Source organism: Podarcis tiliguerta (assembly GCF_965153285.1).
Source record: "Podarcis tiliguerta genome assembly, chromosome: 6".
NCBI classification, from domain to species: domain Eukaryota; kingdom Metazoa; phylum Chordata; class Lepidosauria; order Squamata; family Lacertidae; genus Podarcis; species Podarcis tiliguerta.
In genome coordinates this window covers 59,362,399-59,389,346 of record NC_139539.1, presented here as the reverse complement: position 1 = coordinate 59,389,346, position 26,948 = coordinate 59,362,399, and the positions used below count along the sequence as shown (strand labels likewise).

General features: G+C 41.0%; 3 protein-coding genes across 15 annotated transcripts in view; 2 read left to right on the top strand and 1 right to left on the bottom strand.

Annotated features, from left to right (window-relative positions):
* DOCK7 (dedicator of cytokinesis 7) overlaps positions 1 to 2,624 on the top strand; it is a 119,601-nt gene extending 116,977 nt beyond the window's left edge. For all 11 annotated transcript variants that reach the window (XR_014513004.1, XM_083447953.1, XM_083447951.1 and 8 more), the window contains 3 exons: positions 617 to 723; positions 1,617 to 1,784; positions 2,121 to 2,624. Coding sequence is in view for 10 of the 11 variants with exons in the window: in XM_083447953.1 (XP_083304079.1) it covers positions 617 to 723; positions 1,617 to 1,784; positions 2,121 to 2,163 (318 nt within the window). In the remaining variant the exon portion in view is untranslated. The remainder of the gene's footprint in view (positions 1 to 616; positions 724 to 1,616; positions 1,785 to 2,120) is intronic.
* A 2,151-nt stretch (positions 2,625 to 4,775) lies between these two features.
* Positions 4,776 to 18,335, bottom strand: USP1 (ubiquitin specific peptidase 1). Of its 2 annotated transcripts, none has more exons than XM_083448039.1 (9): positions 17,113 to 18,335; positions 16,278 to 16,510; positions 14,592 to 14,721; positions 12,525 to 12,620; positions 11,441 to 11,601; positions 10,207 to 10,904; positions 8,878 to 9,048; positions 7,973 to 8,174; positions 4,776 to 5,837 (listed from the first exon to the last, which is right to left on the bottom strand). In XM_083448039.1, the coding sequence occupies exons 2-9, from the start codon at positions 16,445 to 16,447 to the stop codon at positions 5,117 to 5,119; spliced, it is 2,349 nt and encodes a 782-aa protein (XP_083304165.1). In that variant the 5' UTR covers positions 16,448 to 16,510; positions 17,113 to 18,335; the 3' UTR covers positions 4,776 to 5,116. The 2 variants fall into 2 exon arrangements, with proteins under 2 accessions (XP_083304165.1, XP_083304164.1); XM_083448038.1 differs by having other exon boundaries at positions 17,483 to 18,335.
* Positions 18,336 to 18,621: 286 nt separating this feature from the next.
* Positions 18,622 to 26,948, top strand: part of KANK4 (KN motif and ankyrin repeat domains 4) — a 63,119-nt gene continuing 54,792 nt past the window's right edge. For both annotated transcript variants that reach the window (XM_083447986.1, XM_083447982.1), the window contains exon 1: positions 18,622 to 19,046. The gene's annotated coding sequence lies outside the window, so the exon portion shown is untranslated. The remainder of the gene's footprint in view (positions 19,047 to 26,948) is intronic.

The window sequence follows — 26,948 nt, the reverse complement described above, 5'->3', positions numbered from 1 at the left end:
AAGCAATTCTTGTGCAGCTCTGCCTTCTCCTTGACAGTTGCATGAATGTCAACTTAGATAGGAAGAGAAGGGAGGTTGTGGAGTGTGGTCCTAGTGGGGAGACAGCCTAAAGAAATTCTGTGGAGTCTTCCATGTATGTGAAATGATTCCAGTAGCCAGCCCTGCAGACGTATCTCAATACCTGCCTCTTCTTAGATTGGCTAAGAAGTTAGATTGGCTTCAACCAGAGCCAGGGCCTTTTCAACTCTGGCTCCGGCCTGGTGAAACGCTCTGCCTCATGAGACCAGGGCCCTGCAGGATCTGATTTCTTTCCGCAGGGCCTGTAAGACAGAGTTGTTCCGCCTGGCCTTTGGCTTGGAGCCAATTTGATTCCCTCCCTCCCTCTCTTTCTTTTTTCCTTTCCTTCTCCTCCTGCAATGAGGCTACATTTTAATATTTTAATGTTTCAATATTTTAATGTTGTATTTTAATTTTGTTTTTAAGTTGTAATCATTCAACTTGTTTTTATCATTGCTTGTAAGCTGCTCTGAGCCTGGCCTTGGCTGGGGAGGGCGGGGTATAAATAAAATATTATTATTATTATTATTATTATTATTATTATTATTATTATTTAAAGGGACCACTTGAGGTTGCACAGGTTTTCTTATCAGAGATACCCAACGATCCTAAGCTCTTCCGTCACCATAATAAACTACGGCTTTGTTTCAAAGACTTCACAAAAAGGTATTGTGTTTCAATTAACATCTCTTTTTTCCCATTTTAATTGTCCTAAAAAAGATCATGATAGATATGTTGATCAATTGTCTTCTGGTGGGTCTGATTACTTACTTTAGTCCCTTCTCACCATGCATCCCCAATGTACAGTTGTACATCAGAAGTCGAACAGAATCCGTTCCAGAAGTCCATTCGACTTCCAAAACATTTGGAAACCAAGGCATGGCTTTCGATTGGCTGCAGGAAGCTCCTGCAGCCAATCGGAAGCCGCGTCGGACGTTCAGGTTCCGAAAGAATGTTCGCAAACTGGAACGCTCACTTCTGGGTTTGCGGCGTTCAGGAGCCAAAACATTCCGAGTTGCAAGGCGTTCAACTTCCAAGATACTGTATATTGCTTCTTAATTCATTTCTGCGTAATTTAGAAAATTCCTTGAAACTTTATCCTACATTCCTCAAAAAAGCACTACTAAGGCGTGCAACAGATTTGGCATTATTAGGTGGCACTGATGTTCTTCCAGCACGTCTTGGCCTTGATCCATGCTTTGTATTTACCTTTTATATACATGTTGGAGAATCATGTATAGCCAGCTGCTTTGGTACAGAAGCAGTAGTTTCATTTCTTTTTAAATGCTGTTAGACAGCTTTAGAGAAATCAGATTTCTAGGATGACTTGTCGGAGACATCTACTCCAAGAAGCAGAAAGACTGATGTTTTATTGTGTGAAAGCCAATTTTGGCATTGCGGTCACGCTGTGTTGGAAGTTTCGGATGTTTCCAAATAAGTGCAATTAGTGTTGTGACCCAAGGAGTGTACGCAAAGGAGACAGATGCAATGCTGCTGGCTGGCTCCAAGAGGGTAGACTATGGTCACTTTCCGATTGTCTGAATTTTTTTGTTTTCTAGGTGTGAAGATGCACTGCGCAAGAACAAGAGCCTGATTGGTCCAGACCAAAAAGAGTATCAGCGAGAGCTTGAAAGAAATTACCACCGTCTCAAGGAAGCACTTCAGCCTCTGATCAATAGAAAAATTCCCCAGTTATACAAGACGGTTCTTCCTGCTGCTTGCCACAGGTAATTCTTATATATGTTAACATCGCTTGTTAATGTTTCTTTAAAAGGTCTCCCGGATAGGAAAAGTACATGGGAAGGCAAATTGAAAATTCCTATCTGTAGTGATATAAAATCCTTACAATTACTTTACTAACACCCCTATATCTGTGGCCCCAAGCCCTGTTTCTCACACTTCAGAAGACCAGAGCCTTTAGGCTTCTAGTCACCCCTGAGATAGGCAACTAGTTAATTTTATAGCTGTGCACGCAAACACTTTGTGTAGCAGAATATTACTCACCACCAGACTCTGGCGTTCAGCTTGGGAAGTAGCTTATCTCACTGTTTTTTCCTCCCCAGAGATTCCTTCAGCAGAATGAGCCTTCGCAAAATGGACATCTGAGCACCTTAAAATACACTTAAGAATTTTAAGGTACTGAACAAACGAGTGCAGTGTCATCAACACCGGGAATTTTTTATAAGTTTTATTTGGAAATAAAACTTTGGACTTTGTTCAGGACACCTTGCACACATTTTACCAATTTACATGGAAGTGTTAAGTGGCCAAATTTCCCTTCTGAATTATTATATAGACTTCAAACCTTTTTTAACCCCATGGCAACAGTATACAAACTACTGGTGAGACTGACTGTAAACACAACTGTTTTTTAAGACATTTTTTAATATTCAGAGGTACTCCAAATGCATCAACCATTATTTATAGCATTCTTTAATGTTAAATTTGTTTTTGTTTTAGTTCATATATTTATTTTATATTAGGAGCATTTGCAAATGCATTTAAACCATTTTTAATGCCGTGTTTATTTTAATGGTACCATTAAATATTTGAATGTTTACACTTTATTTCTTGGTGTGCCAGCTTTTAAAATTCATCTTTGTGTGAAAAAAGATCCTAGAGAAAGGTAAGTACAAAATGCTTTTAAAGGATGCTTTCATTTTTAAACTTTTGTGCCACATGGCTAGTTAGATTGGGCTTGTGCCTCAAAATGCTGGGATGACCTTGGGGATATGGGGCTCCACAAAAGCCAACCTGTTTCTAAAGCGCTAATTTCCGGGTTCAAATACTGTTTAGGGTCACTGAAAGTGAAGCAGGGACTTTTGGCTTTCAAGCAGACATGAGGTGATAAGTAGCTCGTCTCTTTCATTCCTGTTGCAAGGCTAAGCTGGCTTCAGCAAAGGATGCTGCACAGGAAGGAAGGACTTGTATAAAGTAGACTGGGTGTTCACATGATGTATTCATTACACAATACTACTACCGCTTCAGTGATGCTTGTTTTTTGCAAACTGCTAGTTCAGCATCAAGGCTGCACTCCTAACCCCTTATTTGAGAGTAAGCCCCAATTCAATTCAGTTGATTGACAAACATTTGTAAACCACTTAATACTGAGAAAAACCTCTAAAGCAGTGACTAACCTCTCAGTCGATATGCCGAGTGCAAAATTTTATGATTCTCTTCGAAAACTATACCAGCATACTGGAAAATGTGGTAACTGCCTTTAGCCAAAAATACCTTTAGTCCACCTTGTGTTCAATTACAAATCATATTTGAAAGGGGTGAAATCTGTAAAGCCACTACTGTTAGAATAGTGTTAAGGTAAGTGGAGTACATTGCAAATTCAGTTCACAGATTACCCAAAACCAAACCTAGTTTTAGCATCACATGTACATTCAATAGAAAGTACCAACCAATCAAACCTCCCTTATGGAACCCATAAGGCATTTGTTGCCTTCAAAAGTACTGCATGCCTAAAATGTGAAGTGGTCCTTAGAAACTGGAATCCTCTGTATTGGTACCTAGCTATGCTTATCTTTTAAAGAAAAATTTCAGTAGTTTAAATATTTATACTAAAATAGCTTAACCTGAACTCAGAAATAAAACTGAAACACCAAGTCATGTATGCATTCCTACCTTGAAACTGAGATGAGCATCCCACTACATATTTTGACTATATGAGGAACAATGGAGAAGGGTAAGGGCACAAAAGAAGCAATTACAGTATTTTTTGCACCATAACACTCACTTTTTTCCTCCTAGAAAGTAAGGGGAAATGTCTGTGCGTGTTACGGAGGGAATGCCTACGGGTGGCGGGGGCAGGGGATCTGCTGCAGTTGTGAGCAGAGGATCCATGGTTCCCCTTCCTTCCCTCCTCCATGGCTCGCTTTGAAACAGCAAAGCGGGAGAAGAGCTGCTGAGTGGTGAGGAGAGAGGGACAGAGAGCCTGCTTCTTTAAAGGAGCAAAGTGGGAGAGGAGAGGAGCTGCTTACACGAGTGTAAGCAGCTCCTGTCTGGTTGGTTCCTTTAAAGCAAGCAGGCTCTCTGTCCCTCTCTCCTCCCCACTCAGCTCGCTACATAGCAGCAAAGTTTTTCAGCTCACTAAGCCGGGGATGAGCGGGGAGGAGGGAGAAAAGCAGAGCCTGCTTGCTTTAAAGGAGCAAAGTGGGAGAGGAGAGGAGTCTTCTCCCCTTATACCCCTCTTCTTCATTATTAGCAGCATCCTTCTCTACCCACCCCACACATGCTTCTTCTCCCCTTAAACCCCTCTTCTGCATTATTAGCAGCATCCTTCTCCTCGTCCCTTGAGTGCTTTTCCTTCCCTCCCCACTTAAAATGTGGTTACAAAGCACGGATCCACATGGATCCTCAGGATTTTTGCACTGGGTCACCCCAAATTCACCATCAGATCACATAGCATGTCCATGGCTACATCTTGCACCAAAAAAAGCACGCACCCACTGTTGCCTGGGGCTGCAGTGATGCAAAAACGTGGTTACAAAGCATGGATCCACATGGATCCTCAGGATTTTTGCATTGGGCTACTCACTGTCAGATCACATGTCTGTGGCCACAGCATGAACCACAAAAATCATACATCCACTGTTTCATTTAGAATATTTTTTTTCTTGTTTTCCTCCTCTAAAAACTACGTGCGTGTTATAGAGCGAAAAATATGGTACTTTTTCAGGTCCTATGGCTTTAGAAATAAAGAACAATTATTTTTTGTTTGCAAAAGCAATTAGATTTATTTATATCAACTATACACTCTAGAATATGAGTACAAATAACTTTATTTTTAAAGAGAGCGAATATGAGTAGTGTGACGAAATTAGAACCACCTTTAAATGCTACTGTGCTCTTAAAGCATTTTATTCAACAGACTATATATACAGGTTTGTATTGCTATGATCTGTATATAATCTATAAAGATAATTACCCACTTTTTAAAAAATCATCTCATTTTTACAGAATCTTAGTCTGGTGAATCCTTCTGTAGCTTCATAGGTGCTCTTCAGTGCTGATCAGATGCTAAACTTATTTACATAGTTAAAATACAACCTCACTCTACAATTTTCTTATAAAACAGCAGGTAAGGAGTAGATGTAGATGAGGAAATGGGGGACAGAAGGTTGAGAAAGTCTTTTTCCTCTGTAACTTTCACTTCAGAATCATCAAAAAGTAGCCATTTCCCCTCATACTCTTTCAAGCTCTGCATTATATGCATTGCTTTATTTTCTAGTCCAATAGCAGGATCAGTTTGCTCACAGCGTTCAAACTCCGCAACTCCTTTAGCATGGCTATGCTCTGCATTTTTAGTTTCAGTGACTATGTTAGCCATCATCTCAGAATGGGTTGCTTTGTTGCTTGGCAAATCACAGTTCAGCTTGCTTTTTTGTCCTCCAAGAAGCCCCACAGCTTCTATATTCTTTTTGTTCAGTCCTTTGTTAGGCTGAGCACTTCCACTGACTCTAAAGGAGACCTCACCGTCGTCATAGTCCTCAGTGACAGCTCTTGCTTCTTGTTCATTCAGTGGCTCTGGGTGAATTTTACAAAATGGATCACTTGTTAAGTTATCCTTGTCCAATTCCAAGCTATCCAAATTTGTAATTTTAACAGAGGCTGTGTAGTGCCCACTGCTGATTGTAATACCACTGTGCATCACTACAGCAAACAGTCCATATATTTCGTTGCCTGGGTTTATGCTCCAGTCATCCAAAGACAGCTTGAGAGGTGTTTGTAAAGGAGTATTTATCTTGGACAGCCCACCGTAACAATCAAACCTTGGGGAGAAATGTAATAAATAGATTATGTTGTCACTTTGCACAGCTCCTTTAAAAAATAAAACTTTTAAGTTTTAAAATTCAGCTAGTTTGCTTTCCTGTTGCTCTAGGATATCAGTTACTCTTAAACTTGAATTCTCTTAAATTTGCATTATCACCAAGTAATATTGCAAACGTTGAGCCAAGATGAGGTACTCTAGTGCTTAGCTTTTAGATCTCCAACATATTAAGATACTGTACTTAATTTCTTGCTGTAACAAATCAAGTGACTGAACAGCAATTTCTTTCATTTTTTTAACTATTACAAAGGTAAATTATTTTTTTTGACAATTAGTTATTTCAAAAGACAGCCCAATAGGTAAGCAATTTGCATAGGTATTTCTGAATAAGCACTACAACAAGACACCAGCTAATTTCCCCCCATGTCTTTGCACTTACAAATTGTAAAATAATTTCATATTTCGCAACAGTGAAATTCATATTGGGGAGAGTTGAGTGAATCCACTCAATAGATAATTCAATTTCAGATATGCCTTTAATTTACACTTAAGCTTCCAGTAAAATAACAGCAGGAACTGTTGGTTGCCTTGTTTTTATTACAATTCACTCGTTTTTGCCTGAGGTTATCTAATGTTTGAAAGCTTACAAAAGATAGTCTATAATTATATGCTGATTGGTGTTTAAATAGCAAGAAAAGCCATACAAAAGTGGAAAATTAAGAACAGGGTTTATTTGGCAATATATTTTATGCATTATGAACATGACCTAAATATATATAATGTGGGACTACAGTGGAAGAGATACCTGTTTTAAAATATTTGTTAAGACCTTCCATGAGTTACAAGAAACAGTGGAAGAATAGGATACATATTCTAACACACATTTATTAGTGGATAGATCTTAATCATTTAAGTCTTTTGAGAGTTTGCAACTGGTGAAAAAATTATGGCAAATAAGCCAAGGCAATTGATTCTCACCGTGCCTAGAAGCAATCAAGGAAGTTACCCAGCAGTCTCTCCTGGCTAATGGGGTGTTTGCTAGTTTAGGCACACTCACATAAAATACTATTATTGTACTATTGCCTAATTTATTTTTATATCTCTTGACTACTGTCCACTTTGTAGTATTTAGGTCTGCTTTAGCACAATCTACCTGTTGAAGAAAATATTCATCACCAGGTGAGTAGGATTTAATATTGGCTGCTTTCCCAACAAAGCGTGAGTTACAAGAAAGTACTTGACTGTGACCTAAGTAATGACAATGAAGCACGTGACTTTTATTTTAGAAGGAGGATTTTGCTTAAAGGTACATGCACACTAAGGGAGCAATCCTCTGGAAGAACGCTGATGTAAATTAAGCCACTGTAAAATTACACCAGATGCAAACTCCATTAAGCAGCAGGGCTGCTACTGCCAAACCTGGTTGAGGGAAAACAAGCCTTTTAAAAATAAGTGTTCTACAACAGGTTGCCAGGTCATGTGACTGAGCTGAATGAGCTTAGAATCCAGCCTTCCCTAGTCCTGCCCCACTACACCCTGTTTTGAGGACTAACACCAGCTTCAGCTCAGGCAGGTTAAGCAACTTACACCATCATATCTTTGGCTAAACTAGGATTGGGAGATCCACTGCTTCCTGAGCTGCTTGTGCTGGCAGATCTTGCCATAGGAGGGATATTTGCATGCATGCAATTTGGAATGAGCTGGAAACTTTTAACACCCCATATGGTCTGACTAAATTTTTTTTTTTATTTCAAAAGTAGTAGCCAGAACAAATAATTTTAGGCACACCATTTCTGGAAGTCTTTGTGCACCTATATGTATCTGCCCTCCCTGCATTCAGAAACACTGATCACACAAGATCACCAAGAGTGTATATCTTTGTTGTAAGGATGTAAGAAGCTGCAGGATATGTCCCACTGCTCTCTCCCTTCATGCTTAGCGGAACTGAGCTACTGTGCAAATTCCATGGGAAGCACAATCTCAACAGTATATTTTGGAATACCTAACAATATAGTTCATGCTGTTCTTTCCAGAAGTGAAATTCACTTGATGTGGGTTCCATTTTATTATTTTATATTTGTGAAGTTTTACTTCCAGTAGTCAGGTTGTTCAGTATGGTTTATTCACTATACTCACTCTAATCCTCTAGCTGCAAAGCACTTCAAGTGGATGGTTATAACTTCAGGCATCTTGTCAAATAGAAGACTGCGTTCAGCTTCTGTGTAATGACGACAGTTTTCACAGAAATATTTATCTTCTCCCACAATCCTCTCCACTGAAGCAAACTGGGAAATTGCCCACTTCAGAGTCTTCACTTCTGTTTTGGGATCTGGAGAAACTACAAAAGAAAGTTGCTTATATTTAGTTTGCCCAATACTGTAAACAGTTAAATACAAATCAGGTTGTTGACCACGATAATGAGTGCAGGACATGTGAGCAAATGTTTTTAAAAGTGCCAAAATCCTAGAGAATTACACACCGAATTACACATCAGGGTTCCCAAACTTATGCTCTGCTGTGATTTCATGACTCTCCAAAGCCAATTCCTAATCTCCATACTAAACCAGAACCACTTCAGCACAACCAAACAGAAAGCAGTTTCTTTGAGGTGGGGAAGGGGATTAACACCATCCTAGAAACCTGCAGAATCCTAGAGCCATGCACCCTTCCAAATACTAAGACTTGTATTATAGGAAGTATCTGTCTTATGTAGATTGCCATGCTTCATTTCAGCATGTTACAGACTGGTATGATCACACATTTCTAAGCAACCAGAATGGGGACATTTTATAGCAGGCATAGGCAAACTCAGCCCTCCAGGTGTTTTGAGACTACAATTCCCATCATCCCTGACCACTGGTCCTGTTAGCTAGGGATGATGGGAGTTGTCAGGATACAACTTATAAAGAAATGATAAAACTATATATAGAAATGTACACCAAGAATTTAACTACAGTTGGCAAGGAAAGTATGCATACACCTACCAAACACAGGCATGTGAATGACAGGCATACTTAAAATTTACTGTGGTTTATACTTACTTTCAGAATTCTCTTCCGTTTTTGAGAACTCTTCTTTCTGCACTGGCACACTAATATCTTGAAAGTCTTCTCTTCTCTCAGTGAAACTCTCACACTCTAAACATCGTGTTCGTAACACCAACTGACCCTGGAAGAGTCTCTCCACTAAATCGAAGACAGCTAACTCTGAACCTAAGGGAAAGCACATAACAGATTAGGTTAAACTCTTTTCCTGAATAGATATTATCAGAGTTCTCTGCATTTCATCATCTTACTACAGCTCCTCATATTGCATCTGATACTACTCCTCCAAATCCCTTATCTTTGAGCAGCTGAAACAGCAAGAGGAAATGCTCCAAAGTATAGTTCAAAAACTGTATGCCAAGGCAGGAAGCTCCATCCACAGCTCTTTGGATCTCTTTAGATCCCACTCCATATGAGCAATGTAGTTCTTATTAAGAACTTCAATTATTAGGCACTACACTGGGGGTATATTCTTGATATTGAACCCGCTAATGTCATTACAGCCCTATCTTTTAGATGCAACCAGCACACCCCTAAGCATGTTTACTCAAAAAGGAGTATGAGAAGAAGAATCATTCATTATGCAGGAAACAGTTTTCCATAGGGCAAGATAAAAGATCCTTTAGCATACAGGCTTAACCATTCTAGGCAGCTTCTTACATCTAAAAAAGAACTTTACCAATCTACCCCTACAAAGAAATCCCAGTATTTTCAGTTTTTGTTTTAAAGAAGACTAAAACTATTGATTTAATTTTCATTAAGTTAAATCCAGAAGTATTAGAAATGTTAAAACACTGACCTTCGCTGTATTACATTTTGGCTTGTTATATTTGCCAACTCACATCTAGTTAACCCAGCCCTGCAATATGCCACTGTTCTGCTTGCTTAGGGCAAGTATCAGCCATCTTTGCTTTGCCCTACAAGAAAGCTACACTGCTGGAACTAAACATATATCTCTAACTCTTTCCACCCTGTGTCCCACCATGCATAGTTAATATCAGGAGAAAGTGAGACACAAAACCCAGCCATGAAACATGGTTGGGTTAGTAGTCTTGCTCCTAGGTTTATAGTGCTATCCTAAAATAGCCCACTGAGTTAAATGCTTATTTCCTAGTATATGATATACAACTGTAGTCTTAATAAGCCACAAAACATGTACAGCCCTCATAGCTTGACTGTGGTAAAAAAAGAAAAAGAAAAAAGAGCCAAGCCAAGGAGGCAATTCATGTGACTTGTTCCATCTCTTCTACCACTATGAAAACACAAAAATGTAGCCAGGTGATCTCAGCAAACTGGGTACACACACAAGTTACTCATAAGGCTAACCTCTCTGGCATCGTTTTTCAATTTCTTTTTCGACAGTGCTTTCAATAGATGATGGATCACAATAGTCTTCCGTTTCTTGGCTGCCATTTTCACACTTGCGGAAACTATCTGTGAATCCAGAGTTTTCTATTTCTTTAACAGGCTCTTTGAACCCCAAGTTTGTTGTCAGCTTTCCCAAACTACAAAATTTGGACAGAATGCTAGGTTGCTTGCTTGAAGATTTTAACCAATTTAATCGAAGTCTGGATTTTTTATGGGTTGGTTTTGTATTTTCATTTTCAATGCAATGCTTAATGGTTGCTTCAGATTGATTTTCTAGTTTTTCCTCCAGGGCTTTTCTCTTTGACCTGGTCCGTCTCTGATTCTCTTCTATTCCATTTTTCTCTTTGGATACTTTGGATTTTTTCTTTTCATTGCCATCCTCTGTATCATTTTTTCTTTTTGCATTTCCGTTAGTTTTATCTTCACCGTCCTCAATAGCTTGGTCAGAGATCAAACTAACATCTTCCTCAACAATACCAGTACTGCCAATATCCTGATTAGTAGTTTTCTTTAGTTCAGCTGTGGACTCGTCTAGTGATCTGGGTTTCAGTTGTTCCTTCAACAGCTGACATGTTTCTTGGATATGTCCCAATATACACTGCAATACTTCTTGGGCATCATGTTGCAAGTATCCCTCATACATGGGGTTCAGTTCCCTTAAAAAAAAAAATACAACACATTACCTAATATACACTGTCAAAAAATAGCTTAATGACACAGTTTAGACAGGGATTCCTGAGCATAGCCAAATTTGGCAGGTGCCCTTCTTGGGAACACATTTTAAGTACAATTCAAGTTACTACGCTGTTTGGGGGATCCAAAATTAAAATAAGGTAGATGTACAGCTTCATGAAGTTGCTCAGTTTTGCAAGCTATTATGTATTTAGAATTATGGAGATATATTTTTGTAAAAACTAGTATATTACAGATAATTTATAATTTTTGCCTATCAGTCATTTAAATTTGACTGATTTGAGAGATCACAGAACAGGTTCAAACTCTAATCTGCATTGTTGCTAAGCTACCTCACATTATCAAGTGACCAGAAATGAACACATCTAGTAAGAAGATGCTGGAGAACATATTTGCGAATAGGAATAATTCAATAAACTTAAAAGGCTGTCTTCCTGTAGCAAATGACAATATTCCATATAATTTGCTTCAGAAATAGTTAGAAACACATCTTTTGTACCTAAGCGTATTTAGTAGTCTTCTTGGCTGAGTTGCAAGTTCATCTGTGTATTTATCGGAATTTAAGAGAAAGCTGGCCTGAAGCTGTTCAACTGAAACAATCAAGGAGTGTAAACTGCAGACCAATTCATAGCTTGCAAGAGAATCTTCTTTACTTCCCCCCTGTAAAGACAGAGAAAATAAGTGTTTGCATTTGGAAGTTAATTTTGTTGCCTTCTTTTTAGCTAGTTACATAATTTTATAATCCTTTTTCATAATATAGATGTGTTTAATTTCATTTTGCACACCAGCTCAAGCTGTTATGATTCTGTGATACAAAATTTCAAATGTATGCTATCATCATTGTACTGGTAGTAGGTTGTTATTTACTTAATGCCAAAGACTGAAGTCAATTAAATGACCCTTTTACTGTCTGAAAGTGACTATAGAACTACACTAACAAACGAATCTTCATTGTGCTTCAGTCCTAATTCTATGTCATACTATATAAAAAGATACCATATAAGGCATCATCTGTCTATCCTGGGATACATTTGACTAGTCCTAAAACAAGGGTGAGGAACGACCAGCATGTAGATGTCCTACTTTGACCCACAAGGTCATTTCCTGCAAACCATGTTCCCCTGCCCCACATCTGACATCACATAAGACACCAGGTATAGACAGCTACTATGGAACAATCAGGATCCTAAAGTGAGTTCCCTAAAATGCCTTTGCAAGCAGGGCTGCCTGTTAGCATCAATAAGCTGATGGAGGTTTAGTGCTCTTTTAGAGGGGCTTGCTCCATTACATAAAAGTGGTTTGCATCCAAACCACTTAAAACTGAGTTCCCACCCACCTTCCAGCCTTATAGCAAGCGGTTTCAATGCAAACTGCTTTGTGCTAATGGGGCAAGCACCTCTAAAAGCATGCCGAGTCTAAATTACCATGCTACAGAAGTGACATCTTTCACAATAAACTTTCTTCCAAAGGAAGGAGCAAAAGTGATTTGTTTATATTGAACCCATGATTTGTTTATATTGAACCCATGATATACTAACTTTTGTTATGTACAATATGCCCAATAACAGACAGTATGTTCTCACCTTATCAGTGTCACCTTTTAAGCTTTCCTTCTTGTTTGTAATTATATTAAATAGTTGTTTCACTCCAGTCTTAAAGCCAGGGCAAAAATAAAGCACCTAAAATAGGAACAAGACATGCAGTACAATGAAGGAAAACAGAATTTGTGAAACACAGATTTAGCTATATATTTGTGTGATGTAGCAGAATGAGTATTTCACTTAGATCAGGGAGGCCAGCTTTCAAATCCCTGCTAAGTCATGAAGGACACTGGTTGACCTTGGACCAATTGCTAGACGGCCTGATTCACAAAAATCATATCCTGGCTTATGGGTATACATAGCACTTTTGCAATTAAGCCAAGATAATAAGCTAACTTCAAACCATAGCTTAATATCCTCACAAGTCATTAACCATAGGTTTCCAGGCTCATGTATAACAGAAATCTATTTTTATAAACAGAATATTGAACTGCTTAGCCATTTACTCAGTGGGTAGAACAAAAGGGCATGGAAGGGTTATGCCACTCATTAATAAACCAGCTTATTAAGCCACAATTTGATTGTGCAGTTTTACCCAATCTTGCAGAAAAAGCAAAATAATAAATGTAAGATGACCCAATGCATGTGCCACTTTGAGTTCCTTGGAGGGATGGGATACAAATTTAGAAGTTGGCATCAACAGATGTAATTGTAGATAAACAGAAGTGAATAAATAAGTCTAAATATATATCTGTTGCAAAATAAGACAGGACCAAACTGTCATGATAAATCTTAAACATATGTCTCTATGATGAACGAGTGTCAGGCCTTAATAAATTGCTGCGCATATAAGGTGTTAATAATAAAAGACAGGCGGTCATAACTATATCTGATGATTCTGAAATCTGTTTGGGATTAATATTTTCAGGTTGTGCTCCGCGGCGACCCGGAAGTAACGGAGCACATTACTTCTGGGTTTCACCGCTCGTGCAGACACTCAAAATGACGTCACACGCATGCGCGGAAGTGGCAAAATGCGACCCGCGCACTCATGTCTTACATTTACTTCAGGATGCGAACGGGGCTTCGGAACAGATCCCGTTCGTATCTAGAGGTACCACTGTATACTGTTATTTTTAAAAAGTGTTTTACAGTACATCGGTTCTTAAGAACTTTCCCCCTGCCCCACTGTTTCATTCATGTTGTTTCAGTTTTATTTCTAAATGCCACAGACTGGCTTCAAAGTTCTCATATTATTATTATTATTTTAAGTTTACATCCGTTACAAAAAAACAAAAACAAAACTCAAACAGAAATAAAGCTATGCTACATAGCTTGTGTATCCAAGTGTTATCAATCATTCTGGTTCCATTTTGGAACTCCAATCTCCTGACAAGGCCTGGTTATCAATAGGCAGGTGAAACTGTTTTGATCTAGCAGACGTTTGGACAAAGGAGGCATAGTGGGTCAAGCTACTGCAGGTTTTATCAGTACTATGGTTTTACAGTTGTTTTCATGTTTAGTTTTCCTTGTTTTCCCTCAGAGCTAGGTAAAGCAAGTATTTTTAAAGCACTTCCACTGAAAATGTTAAGTTAAAAGACAATGGCTTGACTTTTGATGGATTATACTCATAGTACAGCCTCTTCAAATACACCTCATTTTAATATTTTGCAAACCATACTAAGAAAACAATATCCTAGAGCCTGCCACATATCTTCAATGTTTGTGCAATGTATTTGTTACACAACTTATGTCCATCAGGACGTAAGATGGAAAAGGGTGATTATAACAAAAATCAAATTGCCCAACTTATGAGTATGTGCTGAAACCTGGTCAGTGCCTGCACGGGAGACCTCCTGGGAACCACCAGTATGCTGCCATGGGTTCCATGACGAAAGATGGAATATATATGGAATGAAATAAATTTTAATATTGTGCAATGGGTCTCCAATAAGAGAAAAGGTAAAAATCTTGCTCTCTACAGCCTCTTTCCTCTGTTGCTTCCTTCATGCAGCACACGTAAATACATACCAAGTAAGCTTTTAATTCCCTTAATTCACACAAAATTACTTTAGACAACACTATATTTTTAACCTGTTTTGAACTTACCTGAAGTATACTATTAAGATAACATGTGTTACCAAGATTGTTCAAGCCCACGAAAGGTAGCATGTTGTCTTTCTTCTCACAACAGATAGGTGACGGTGAAAGTGGCTGTGTTGCAGGAACTACCTGGTCACTGTCATACAAAAAAGTATATTTTATTCCAAAATACACATGTGCTAATGTCTTCTAAATTTAGAAATTGACTCTTTGCTAAAATACTGTTTCTTAATCCCTGCTCTATGTAGTAAGGTAAAAGGTAAAGGACCGCATGACAGTTAAGTCCAGTTAAAGGCAACTATAGGATTGCGGCGCTCGTCTCGCTTTCAGGCCGAGGGAGCCAGCGTTTGTCCACAGACAACTTTCTGGGTCATGTGGCCAGCAAGACTAAAACGCTTCTGGCACAACAGAACACGGAAATGAGAGCGCACGGAAACGCCGTTTACCTTCCTGCCGCAGAGGTACCTATTTATCTACTCGCACTGGTGTGCTTTCGAACTGCTAAATTGGCAGGAGCTGGGACAGAGCAAGGGACGCAGGTGGCACTGTGGTCTATACTACTGAGCCTCTTGGGCTTGCTGATCAGTAGGTTGGTGGTTTGAATCCCCATGACGGGGTGAGCTCTATGTAGTACCACTATTGAGGTACCACATAAAAATCACACTCCAAAAATAATGAATTAGCCGTCTCTAACTGTACAATAAGATAATTAAAGTACAATAATTATAAGTACAAAAACGGTATTGATAACTCTTGTGTTTTCCTTGACAACATAACAGATTTCTTTCTGGCCAGGAATTCTTCAATGGCTAAGGTATTATTATTCCACACAAGCTCCCATTTTCACAGGAGTATTAGGCCAACAATATACTGTATGGCCATAATTAGGCCAGGATTTAAAGTTTATTCCCAGTGCAGCCTATTGAAATTAGTTTTCCATTTTGACACCTTAATCTATTTTTAAAAAAATAAAGTATTTTCTCATATGGAAACAAACTGCCAAAGTATAAGAAACGTGCAATCAAGAATAAAGGTATGCAGCACAATCTTGTGTGTAGAAGTTAATCACACAGAATACAGTAGTTCTTACTTCCCATTACGTATTCTTAGACCTGTATCCTTTAAAACCTTTCTACCAAATTTAATGTTTTAACAAACAGTTCACTTTTTGTTATTCCACCCAAAGCAGGCTATGTAGGGTGCTCTCTATCCAACTCTGCTAAGTCCTTTGACAGAAAAAAGTTCAAGGTCTAGTACATTTCTAAATCTCTTCCACTGGGCTCAATGGAGTTTTGAAAACTTATCAACTTGGGTTGTATTATGCCTGTTCTACCCTCAATTAGCATAGAATGTATGTAACGCTACCTATATACAAAACAAATTGTCACCAAGATAGAATACCAGTAATCAAACTGATTTCAGTCATAATCCATTATGTTAACAGCCTACTCCATTAGTCTTCTGTTAGAAAACATTAAAAGCCAACTGAAGGCTGGGATATACATAAGCCAATGCAAATATGTGGTTACAGTAATTAAGCACAGCCAGTAAGATTTTGCATAACTGATACAGTAAGATACAGAACTTTAAGCATAAACTGTAACACAAATATAGAAATTAAGATCCACCAAAATGCCTTTAAAAGTTCTCTGCACATTGTGATGAGTTACTGAAAAATAAATGCTTACATACATTTCAGAACATTCATATTCTGAAGTCTTTTGCTCATTTTCTGCCGATTCTGCAAAATCCAGAGCTCTTTTGGTTTCCCTTTTCTGAAAGAACTTCAGCGAAAGTCTGCTTCTTTTCGTGGGGGTGCCTCTTGAAAGCCCGCTACTGTCACTGGGCAGCACGCCTGGCATTTTCCCCCCTCACCAGAGAACGCCGAGGGACGAACACGACAAAACTGCAACCTGTAGTCATGCCTGTCAAAAGCATATAAAACACAACGTTTGTATGTTTTGTAAGCGGCAGCGTGTATTGTGACGACACAGCTTCACAAGAGCAACCGGAGCACACGCCGAAGTGGGCCGGGAAGCACAACTGCGCTTTGAGTAGCGCGCGATGCAACTCAAAACTGCGACCGCTTAATAAAAAGTTCCCTTTGACCTAGACATTAAAAGCCGGCGGCTTCTGAACTTTTTTGTTGTTGTTGTTAAGGAGAAGCGAAACAGTGCAGGAATCTGACGCTACCGGCCAGGGCGGAAATCCTATTTACTGGAGACTGAAGCCCCAAATCGCCCCAGGTTAAGACTTAAGAACGTCGGGATGTCGTTACTTTTCCGGTACACAACCCCGCGGCATCTCCCCCTCCGCCCTAAGATTTGAGGGCAGCTCGAGAAACGACCCCCCTAAAATACTCTCGGCCCGGCACTTGATGCGAAAAGGATAAAAACCGAAAGCCGAAAAAACCTTCCATAGGAGGGAAGCAGGCAGACACGCTCCCCCTGCACAGACGCCACGGGCGGAGCCAAGGGAAAAGGGGGAAGGGCAACTACCCCCCCCCAAATCAATAAAAATACTTAACTGAGGTTCCGCATCCCCCCCCTTTCCACACGAAGCCTGGCTCCGCCCGTGACAGACCAAATTAAAAAAAAAAACCGCAGCGGAGAGTTCCGTAGCGCGCCTTCCACTTCACAACTAATTTCCGCCTCAAGGGTGAAAAGGAGGGAGAGCGAAATATTCCCCGAAGCTGCCCTCAGGCAGGCAGGGCTGCGGCTCGAAGCGCCAGAGAACCAGCGGCGGCCCGCAGTCGTTCCCTCGGAAAACCCCCCCGGGGAACGAGGCGGCGGTAAAGGCAGGCAGAGGTGGCCACCCGTCGCCTGGAAAGAAACGCGCGCCCCCGCCCGCCCGCTCGCTCGCTCGCTCATGGTGGCGCGGCCGCCGAATCTCCTCACCCGCCGCCGCTACATCCTCTCGTCCTGGCCAGGTCCCCGCGGGCGAGGCGCGGGAGGGCGCTGCCCCGGAATAGCCCCTTCCCCAGCTGCTCTATAGACTGAGGGGATCTGGGGTCCCTCCAAGCTCAGTCACACACCCACCCGCCCACGACGGGAAACTTGGCGCGTTTTGCACACAGCCAGGACCCCTCGTTCCCCCACCGCGTTTCTCGCGCCGGGCGACTCGGGGGTTGCCCTGAACGGATGCCGGTTTGGTAATAGCCGCGGTCACCGCCCGCTGAGGTGGTGAAAACTTCGGCAAACTGCCTCCCTAGCTGGTTTTGGGCTCGCCCCCGCTTCTGGTGCAAGCAAAATCGCTGTCTCCCTGCCTCCCTCGTTCTTTTGGGCTCAGGCGGATGGCTTGGACAGCTCGGAAGGGTCCTCGCGGAAACGCGCGCGTGCAACGGTAGAGGCCTGGCTGGAAAGCTTAAAGCCCGCCGCCAACAGGAGACGGATTGAAGAAAAGGAAATACGAATCGGCCCCACCCTGCTCCGTCGCTTGACCAATCGCGGCCTGCTTTGGCTAGCCAATCACTTTACCCGCAAGGCCAGAAGAAAAGCAGAGTGCTCTTTTAAAAGTGACAGTGTAACGGTTGCTGGGACGCAGAGGCCTGAAGGAACGTAGGGGAGGAAAAAAGGCGCGAAAGGGGAAACTAGGTGGAGTCGTAGATCTATTAAAAAAGTGTAGACTCACACGCGCTGGCGATTTCCTTTTTGACTTTTAATTCTCGTTTTGGGCTTCTCGGAAGTGAAGACGAGAAGTATCTGCATCAGGTTGACACAAGAGCATCTGCAATGCAATTGACTACAGTAATTTGCTACTGGGAGCTGGGAGTCACCAACTTGGCAAATCTTCTGTCCTACAAATGTTGCAACGCCTATCAGCCCCAGTCAGCATTGCCAAATACCTGGCCTAAGGCTAAAATTACACCTTTGCAACAATTAAAAAAAGAGATCAAACCACTTTTTCCTTAACGGAGACTTGTGGAGGAGGCCGTGACATTGGTGGCAGTAAGACTGGAAAATCCCCATGGGCTGGAATATGCCCTCTCAAAGAGGAAAGCAAGATTAGACACAGCTTGTCTCCAGTGCAGACAGCTACTCCTTCCACCGGGGCTTCTGCTATGATCAGCTTTGCAAGCCCATCACCCAGCGCTGCCTTTCTACCACCAGGGAGTCGTAGGGACTTCAACACTGTACTACTTTGCAGGATTGTTGCAAATTCCTCTTTTGGTCTCAGCAATTAATCCGCAGTATTAATCGGATTTTGTTCGTGACTAGCCATTCCCTCACAGGTCTCCACATTCAGGCCCCAGCCATAGGGAGATAACAGGGTCCTGACCTGTATTTGCAGTTGGATTGGCAGGATGTTTTATAAGTATTTAGAATCGAAGACCCACAAACTTCTCACCTTTTAGAAGATCAGCAACTTCACATTTGAGTTGTTTGAGAACTCTCAGGTAGATGGCATTGGATCCCATATATCCAAGGATACCCTTCATCTCCTAAAGAAAATGAATGTATAGTAAGTCCCAATATTTCCCTTTCACAGCCTTGTTGTGGGGAATGTCCAGTTGGCCATTTCTGTGCCATGTAGACTGTTAAGGCATAGAAACTTTAGTGAGGAAAGTTGCTGGGGCAAACAGTTGATATAATAGTGCAAAGATTAACAGAATAGTTTGGTCAATATAGGTTCGGGTGGGGACTGATATCAGAATTGAATAGAAAAGCCTTTTCAAAAGGTAAATAGAAAGTTATATGATAACACTCCCTTATACTATTTTCAAAATGTTGACTTGGGCTTCTATTTTGCCAAATCAAGGGACGGCAGGTGAATCTGATAACTGGAGCACTGCAGCACCAACTGAGAATCCCTTTGCTTTGGTGCATTGATGAAGTTGCTTTGGTCTAGGGCAGCCTCCCCCAACCTGGTGCCCTCCAGATGTCTGGGACTACAAGTCGCATCAACCTCAGCAAATTGGAGGGCACCAGGATGAGGAAAGCCGCTCAGTGTTAGAACACATGGTGTGTTTTGTTCCATTTTAAGCAAAACATGAATCTAATGGGCCCCTATTGGTTGGGGGGGGTCTTTTATGCCCCAGTCATTTCTGACAAGTGTAGACTCCAATATCATGCATTAAGAAAATAGTACCGTATCTTTCGCTCTATAAGACGCACCAGACCACAAGACGCACCTGGTTTTTGGAGGAGGAAAACAAGAAAAAAATATTCTGAATCTCAGAAGCCAGAACAGCAAGAGGGATCGCTGCGCAGTGAAAGCACCAATCCCTCTTGCTGTTCTGGCTTCTGGGACAGCTGCGCAGCCTGCATTTGCTCCATAAGACGCACACACATTTCCCCTTACTTTTTAGGAGGGAAAAAGTGAGTCTTATAGAGCAAAAAATACAGTATATCCTTTGTGGTGGGTTCCTTGAATAGGAAGAATGGTACAGTATATCAAACACAAAAAGGGAGAAACTGGATATGGGAATGTGTTTGAACAGATATTCACTGTCTCCACTAGATGGTGCTCATATTGTGTGTGTACTGTATTTAAAACAGCAGCCAGAATCCTCACACTATGTTCCTCAGCTTACTATTATTATTATTTTTTACTGGAACTAAACATTGTAGAACAGTGAAAGTTGAAAGGGGGTCTTAGGACTTACTTTCTTTTTTCTCATTCATACCTAACATACACTGACAGAATCGATCACAACCCTGGATGAGCACCTGGAACCCTCTGGAATTTTGCTACCATTTGGAATAGATTGGGAGTGGCATATAAATACTTGTATGGTTGGAACATAGGAATTCATTGTTTTTAAATGATGCACTCATGAGGGGATTGGGGTAGTCATACAAAGCTAATGTGCTACCAACTTTACTGTACGCTTGTGAACATGAACTACTTATAAACGCCATCTCCAACTCCTCGAAAGATTCCATCAACGGTGTCTCCGAAAAATTAACACATCACTTGGAAAGACAGCCGAACTAATGCCAGTGTACTGAAAGAAGCAAATATCACCATTGTTGAAGCAATGATTCTTCAACAACAACTTTGTTGAACTGGTCATGTTGTGTGGCTGCCTGATAATTGTTTTCCAAAGCAACTACTCTATTCCCAACTCAAGAATGGAAAGCGAAATACTGGTGGACAACAAAAGAGGTTTAAAGACGCTATCAAGGCACATCTTAAAAAATGTAACATAAGCACTGATAACTGGGAAACACTGGCCTGCAAGTGCTCCAATTGGAGAAAGGCCTTTACCAAAGGTGTCATGGACTTCAAAGAAGCATGAACTCAGGGCAAAAAGGAGAAATGAGCTAAGAAGAAGGCACATTTCGCAAACCCTCAACTTCTGCCTGGAAACCTATGTACCCACTGTGGAAGGGCATGTGGATCTAGAATTGGCCTCCAGAGTCACTTATGGACTCACTGTTAAGACCATGTTCTTGGAGGACAATCTTACTTGGCTACAAGTGATCACCAAAGAAGGAGGAAGAAGAAGGGGTCATAGCTGTCAAGTGTCCCTTATTTGAAGGGACAGTCCCTTATTCCAGCGCCATGTCCCGCTGCTGTCCCTTATTGATGGATGTCCCTTAAATGATGTCCCTTAAATTTCAAAGGAAGCAGCTCCTCTCCCTCCCTCCCTGCCGGCCAGGGAGGAGGGAGGCTCCAACTGTGTTGCTTGGCTGTGTTGCTCACCCAATAAGAAGTCTAAGAACGACGGGGGGGGTGGAGCTTGCATGCCTTGTGCTGATCAAATCGGCTGCATTGCCTGGGGACTCGCCTTTGCTCAGCGCTTCCCAGCGGAGAGGGGATGGTGGTTTTCCTTGAGGCTTCATTTGGCTGCTGGCTGGGCTTTCTGCCTTTGGCTCAGAGGGGCTCAGAAGTTGAATATACCTGTGCTGAGTGCTCGGATCGGAATCGGATGGATACGTCATCGACGGCCCACTCACCCTTGCCGGTGAAAAGGTCTGTCTGGAGCGGGGGCACATGGTGGGGGAAAAGGAAAGGAGATTCGTGGGGGGGGGGCTCTTGAATTTGTTTTGGAGGCTCCTTCGATTGACTTATGGGGGGAAAGAAAGGAGCTGGTTGACTAAAGTGGTGGGTGACTGGCGATCTCGTGGCGAGGGGGGGAGGCTGTGTGTGTGTGTCTGGTTAATGCAAGCTGAGGGCGTTTTTGAATGCTGGACGCCATTTTGTTGCACGTGCTGCTGCAAACTTTGCAGTGCAAAGCCAGGCTGGGGAGCCATCTTAAGTTGAGGCTGCATAGGCCTTGTGGTGCATGTGATTCAGATTCTATTCAGTTGAACCTCTGGTTACAAAGTTGGTCGGACAGTGTTCTTGAAGCTACCAGCATGAGTTTGACCAGACTACAGGAAGACTGGAGTGCTTGGAACAGGTGAGGCTGCAGGTCCCTTATTTTGGCTGCTGATCCCTTATTTTCAAGGCTGCTGATCCCTTATTTTCAAATCTGTAACTTGACAGCTATGGAAGGGGTAGTCATTAAAAAGTTATAGTATCAGAATCATTGCAGGGGCCACACAAAAAACTTTTGACATCACAGCATGGGACATATAGGAGCATTCAGCACATTAACAAAAACACAAACTTTTTTTGGAGTGTTCTTGGCATCACAGCATATAACCCACTGAAGCAGCTGCATCATCATCATCATCGTTGTTGTTGTTGCAGTATTTTTTAAATGACAAATTGAGGAGTCACAAAAAAAACCCTTTTTGGACTGGATAGTCACAGGCTGTGCATTAGATAACCCTAGAATGTTCACTGGGAAAAACACTGTGTAAATAGTGAATTGGCCCTCTGGAGTTCTGGAAGAGATAAGTTATTCCTTTCAGAACATGGCTTGCTGAAGGGCTTCAGTGACTTCTCTGACATTCTGTGCTTTTAAAGAGTTCTACACAGCACAACGGAGTGATGAAATGGCACCTTTATTTTACAATAGAAAAAAGAACTAAATACAGTATTGTAAACCTGTCAAAGGCAAGACAAAGTGAACATCTGGGGAACACAGGCTTGTTCCATTTAAGATGGACCACACACACACACACACACACACACACACACATATCTTCAGAAGCCCTGAGTTATGCCTCCCCCCACTTTACTCTTAAGATGGCTTTCATATTACACAGACATTGTTTCTTATAAGGGCTTCTGTTTTTTGCAACTCCTTTTCACTGACAGGATTTATATAACGAAAATGAAATCCCCCATAAGATGAGGATGTAGCTTTGTAAATATTTCATATTCAATATGAAACAGATACATCAGATTCACATACCATCATGCTACACAATGTAAGACTGATCCTGAATGTCAATTTCATTTTTTAAATATAGAAGCTAAGAACTAAAATGCTTACCTTGGGTGCGGTTTGTAGAAAAGGTAAATACTTAAAAAATGTAAAGGTATATCAGGGGTTTCTTGACCTTGTATTTGCAGTTTAGTTAGGAAAAAAGATTCAAAATAAACCCTAACACTTGCTTCAAGGTGATATACTTAAGTAAGAAGGTAGTACCAATGGTAATATATACAATTGTGTGCAATAGAGGTAGACATATCTATTTCTGGTCTATGTTAGTTTCACATGTGTTCATTCAGGTTGCATGCATATATTTTATTTCAGAATCAATGGAGACAGAGTACTTATATGTGGCCACCTACACATCACCCCAAAAGATGTACAGTGGTACCTCAGGTTAAGTACTTAATTCGTTCCGGAGGTCCGTACTTAACCTGAAACTGTTCTTAACCTGAAACTGTTCTTAACCTGAAGCACCACTTTAGCTAATGGGGCCTCCTGGTGCTGCCGGAGCCCGATTTCTGTTCTCATCCTGAAGCAAAGTTCTTAACCTGAAGCACTATTTCTGGGTTAGCGGAGTCTGTAACCTGAAGCATATGTAACCTGAAGTGTATGTAACCTGAGGTACCACTGTAGTTTCGAATACAATTTGCATATACCAGTTTACTTATTGAGAGATGCAAATGTAGAAATAATTTCAGAATTGGAAACGGAGTCCATCTCCCCATGACTGACAAGGAGACCTGCTCTGTTGGCTGTCCAGGTGCTAACCACTAAGGCTTCCCTTCTTATAATTATCTTTAAACCACATTTGGGCTAGAGAACCTTTCAAATAGAAAACTATCCCCTGACAGTCTTTCAAATAGAGGGCTTGTCCTGTGTAAAAAAGTTAATTTGGCTTTCCTAAGCCTAGCACACTAGAAGCTGCAGGACAGAGGTTTCAGTTAAAATATAAGAAAATATCAGCATTTTCAGATATGAAATTAATCCTGATAAAATATACACATAAGGTGGAATCCCGTGTAGTACTAAGTCACTCATTCTAACAGCGCAAGGATTTTTGCTTGTGTATCCCCTCAATCTGTTCTAGGAGTTCCCCTAACACTCCAAGGAGGGTGTGATGCATGCGTGGGGAGTCCCATTGCACAAGCAGAAATTGATGCACAGCATCAGAAAGCAGGTGGCGGAGGGAGCAAACCTGCTTATGTGCAGTGAAAAATGTTTGGATGGATAAGATTAAACCAGCTCTAATTCTATAAACTTTACAACTGCAGTCTGCAAAAATAACTGCACTTGGAAAACCAAAAGCTCCCCATATACTTTGCCAAAAATAACCACACACAGCACTTGAAAAGCACAGCTTTCCGGGAGGCAGAATCTTTAAGGAGCTGAAAGGCGTCTCCATTACAAAGCATTACCCCTGCAAGAGAGTCTCCTGCAACCTTCAGTTGTTTCTGTGCTTCCCATAAACCATGGAAACCCCAGCCTATTTAAAATCCTACTTCGGCCCCAGGGTATTTCAACATTAAACCTATAAATCTAATAGGCTTCCTGCATTGTCAAAATTATGGTGCGAGTTTTGTGGACACTGTGCAAATTGTACACATACCATATGTTCCTTTATTAACCTCCCTTCTGAGGCCTCAATACTAGGTAGAGACCGCACAGCTGGAAAGACTGCAAAATGCTCTGATTTTCCTGAAGTGCCAGAGTGACAAAATCCATTTGTCTTTGGCAGAGTAGCCTAATTTCTGATCAAATGCCTTCAGATTGTTTTGCTCCTAGAGTTCTGCTAATGCAGGAAGTTTTGTTTCATGTAATGGTCTACAATTTATAAGAAAAGAACCAGCTGTTAAATAGTATGCATGGTGGTAAAACAAAATAGTAAGGGCACTTGCCTAATTTGCAATACTGTACTAATACTACAGAACAGCATTTTTCAAACTGGATAACTGCAGCATAAAAAGGTAAAGGGATCCCTGACCATTAGGTCCAGTCATGGCCGACTCTGGGGTTGCAGCGCTCATCTCGCTTTATTGGCTGAGGGAGCCGGCGTATAGCTTTCAGGTCATGTGGCCAGCATGACTAAGCCGCTTCTGGCGAACCAGAGCAGCGCACAGAAACGCCGTTTACCTTCCCCTCCAGAGCAGTACCTATTTATCTACTTGCACTTTGACGTGGTTTTGAACGGCTAGGTTGGCAGGAGCAGGGACCGAGCAACGGGAGCTCACCCCATGGCAGGGAATCGAACCGGCGACCTTCTGATCGGCAAGTCCTAGGCTCTGTGGTTTAACCCACAATGCCACCCGCATCCCTAACTGCAGCATAGTCCTCGCATTAAAGTAAATTAGAGGCACACTTCAGTCTTACATCAAAAAAAGATACACACATTTTCTCAGTAATCTCTCAGACGAATCAAGTGCATGATAGCCATGAATGGGCAAATAGTTATGTAGGTTTGGTTTCTCTAAGTTTTTCATTTTTCCTGCTTTGCAAAGTTTAGTTCTCCACATTTCTACATCAGTTTGAAAAGTGTTTTGATAAAAAGTCCTCATGAAAATCCACTAGCATTAGCATTTTAGTGTTGAATTTCTCCTGCCAGATGTCAAGAAAATAAACACCTGACTCTTAGAAGCCCCATATAGGGAAGTTTTTAATGGTTGGGGTTTTTAAAAAAATAATCTGTTGAAAGCTGCCCAGAGTGGCTGGGGCAGATGGGCAGCATATAAATATATAAATATATTAAATATAAATATATTATTTTTTATTATTAGCACATTTTAGTATAGTTTCCCCTAGTTTTTTAATGCATTTTTGTATGTTCCTCTCAATAATGCATGGATTTTGTTTCAGTCCTTACTCTGCTATATTCATTTTTTGTACGCATTACTTTGCTGGAGGACTGCACAGTATTGCAAGATTCAGAGTGATGCAAATTTTGAGGGATAACTGTATTTCAGTTTGCATATTGTTTCAGAAAGTGCAGATCATGTAGGTTCACCTTTAGAAGCAAACTGAATTTCTTTTCCCCCACCCACCCAATGACATGCCGCTTAAGACTACAAACCTGGGAATAAAGGGCATAGGTCAATGGTAGAGCACATGCCCAGCATGCAAAAATTCAATACCTGACATCTCTAGGGAGGACTGGAAGGTCCCCCCTTCTGAAACTCTGAAGAGCTGCTGGTGGTCTGTGTTTACAATATTGAGCTAGATGGACCAATGATCTGCCTCATACTAAGTCCCGTTAAACTCAGCTTCTGAATAGTCATGTATAGGATTGCTCTAACAGCCGCAGACCCTCCAAGTGTCCCTGTTTTCCAGGGACATCCCTGATTTAGAGAAGCCATCCCAGTTTCTGATTTGATCCCAGAATTTGATCCAATTTTCATTGGATAAATGTTGGAGGGTATGGAGTTTTCTGAGCCCTGAGCCATCTGAAGGCAATCCTGTATAGGGAAGTTTTTTAAGTGTTTTATTATGTTTTTATATATGCTGGAAGCTGTCCAGAGTGGCTGGGGCAAGTCAGTAAGATGTGCTGGTATAAATAGCAAAATTATCATTGTGGCATGGGACGTCCCTATTTTCATTGGAGAAATGTTGGAGGGTATGCAGCCGTGACCAGGATCTAAAGGGCTAGCTCGTTATTCTAAGCAAGTGGACACCTCTTCCCTTAAACAACTTATCATCATCATCTGTTTATTTATATTCCACTTTTCTACAAAAGTGTGCCAAAAGCAGCTCACAACATATAAACAATAAAATTGATTCCAAGTATGTATTAGAAACAGAAGTACGTAAACATAGTATCAATAAATACAAAAAACCCAACCTGGATTTGTATAAAAACAATACAACACTAACGTAATTTAACAATTTAAACTAAACATAGCATAAAATAATACAAGCAAGCTAACCCAATCGAATAGCTTGAACTAAACAGAAAAGATAACAAAAAAATAGAGCACCACCATGTTTCAGACAATGCAACTGCATTCAATGGTTTGGTTCCGAGATTCAATCTTATCCCCATGTAGTAGCACAAACTGCTTCAGCGAGACCCTTCAATTTTAAATGTAGTTTGTCATGTG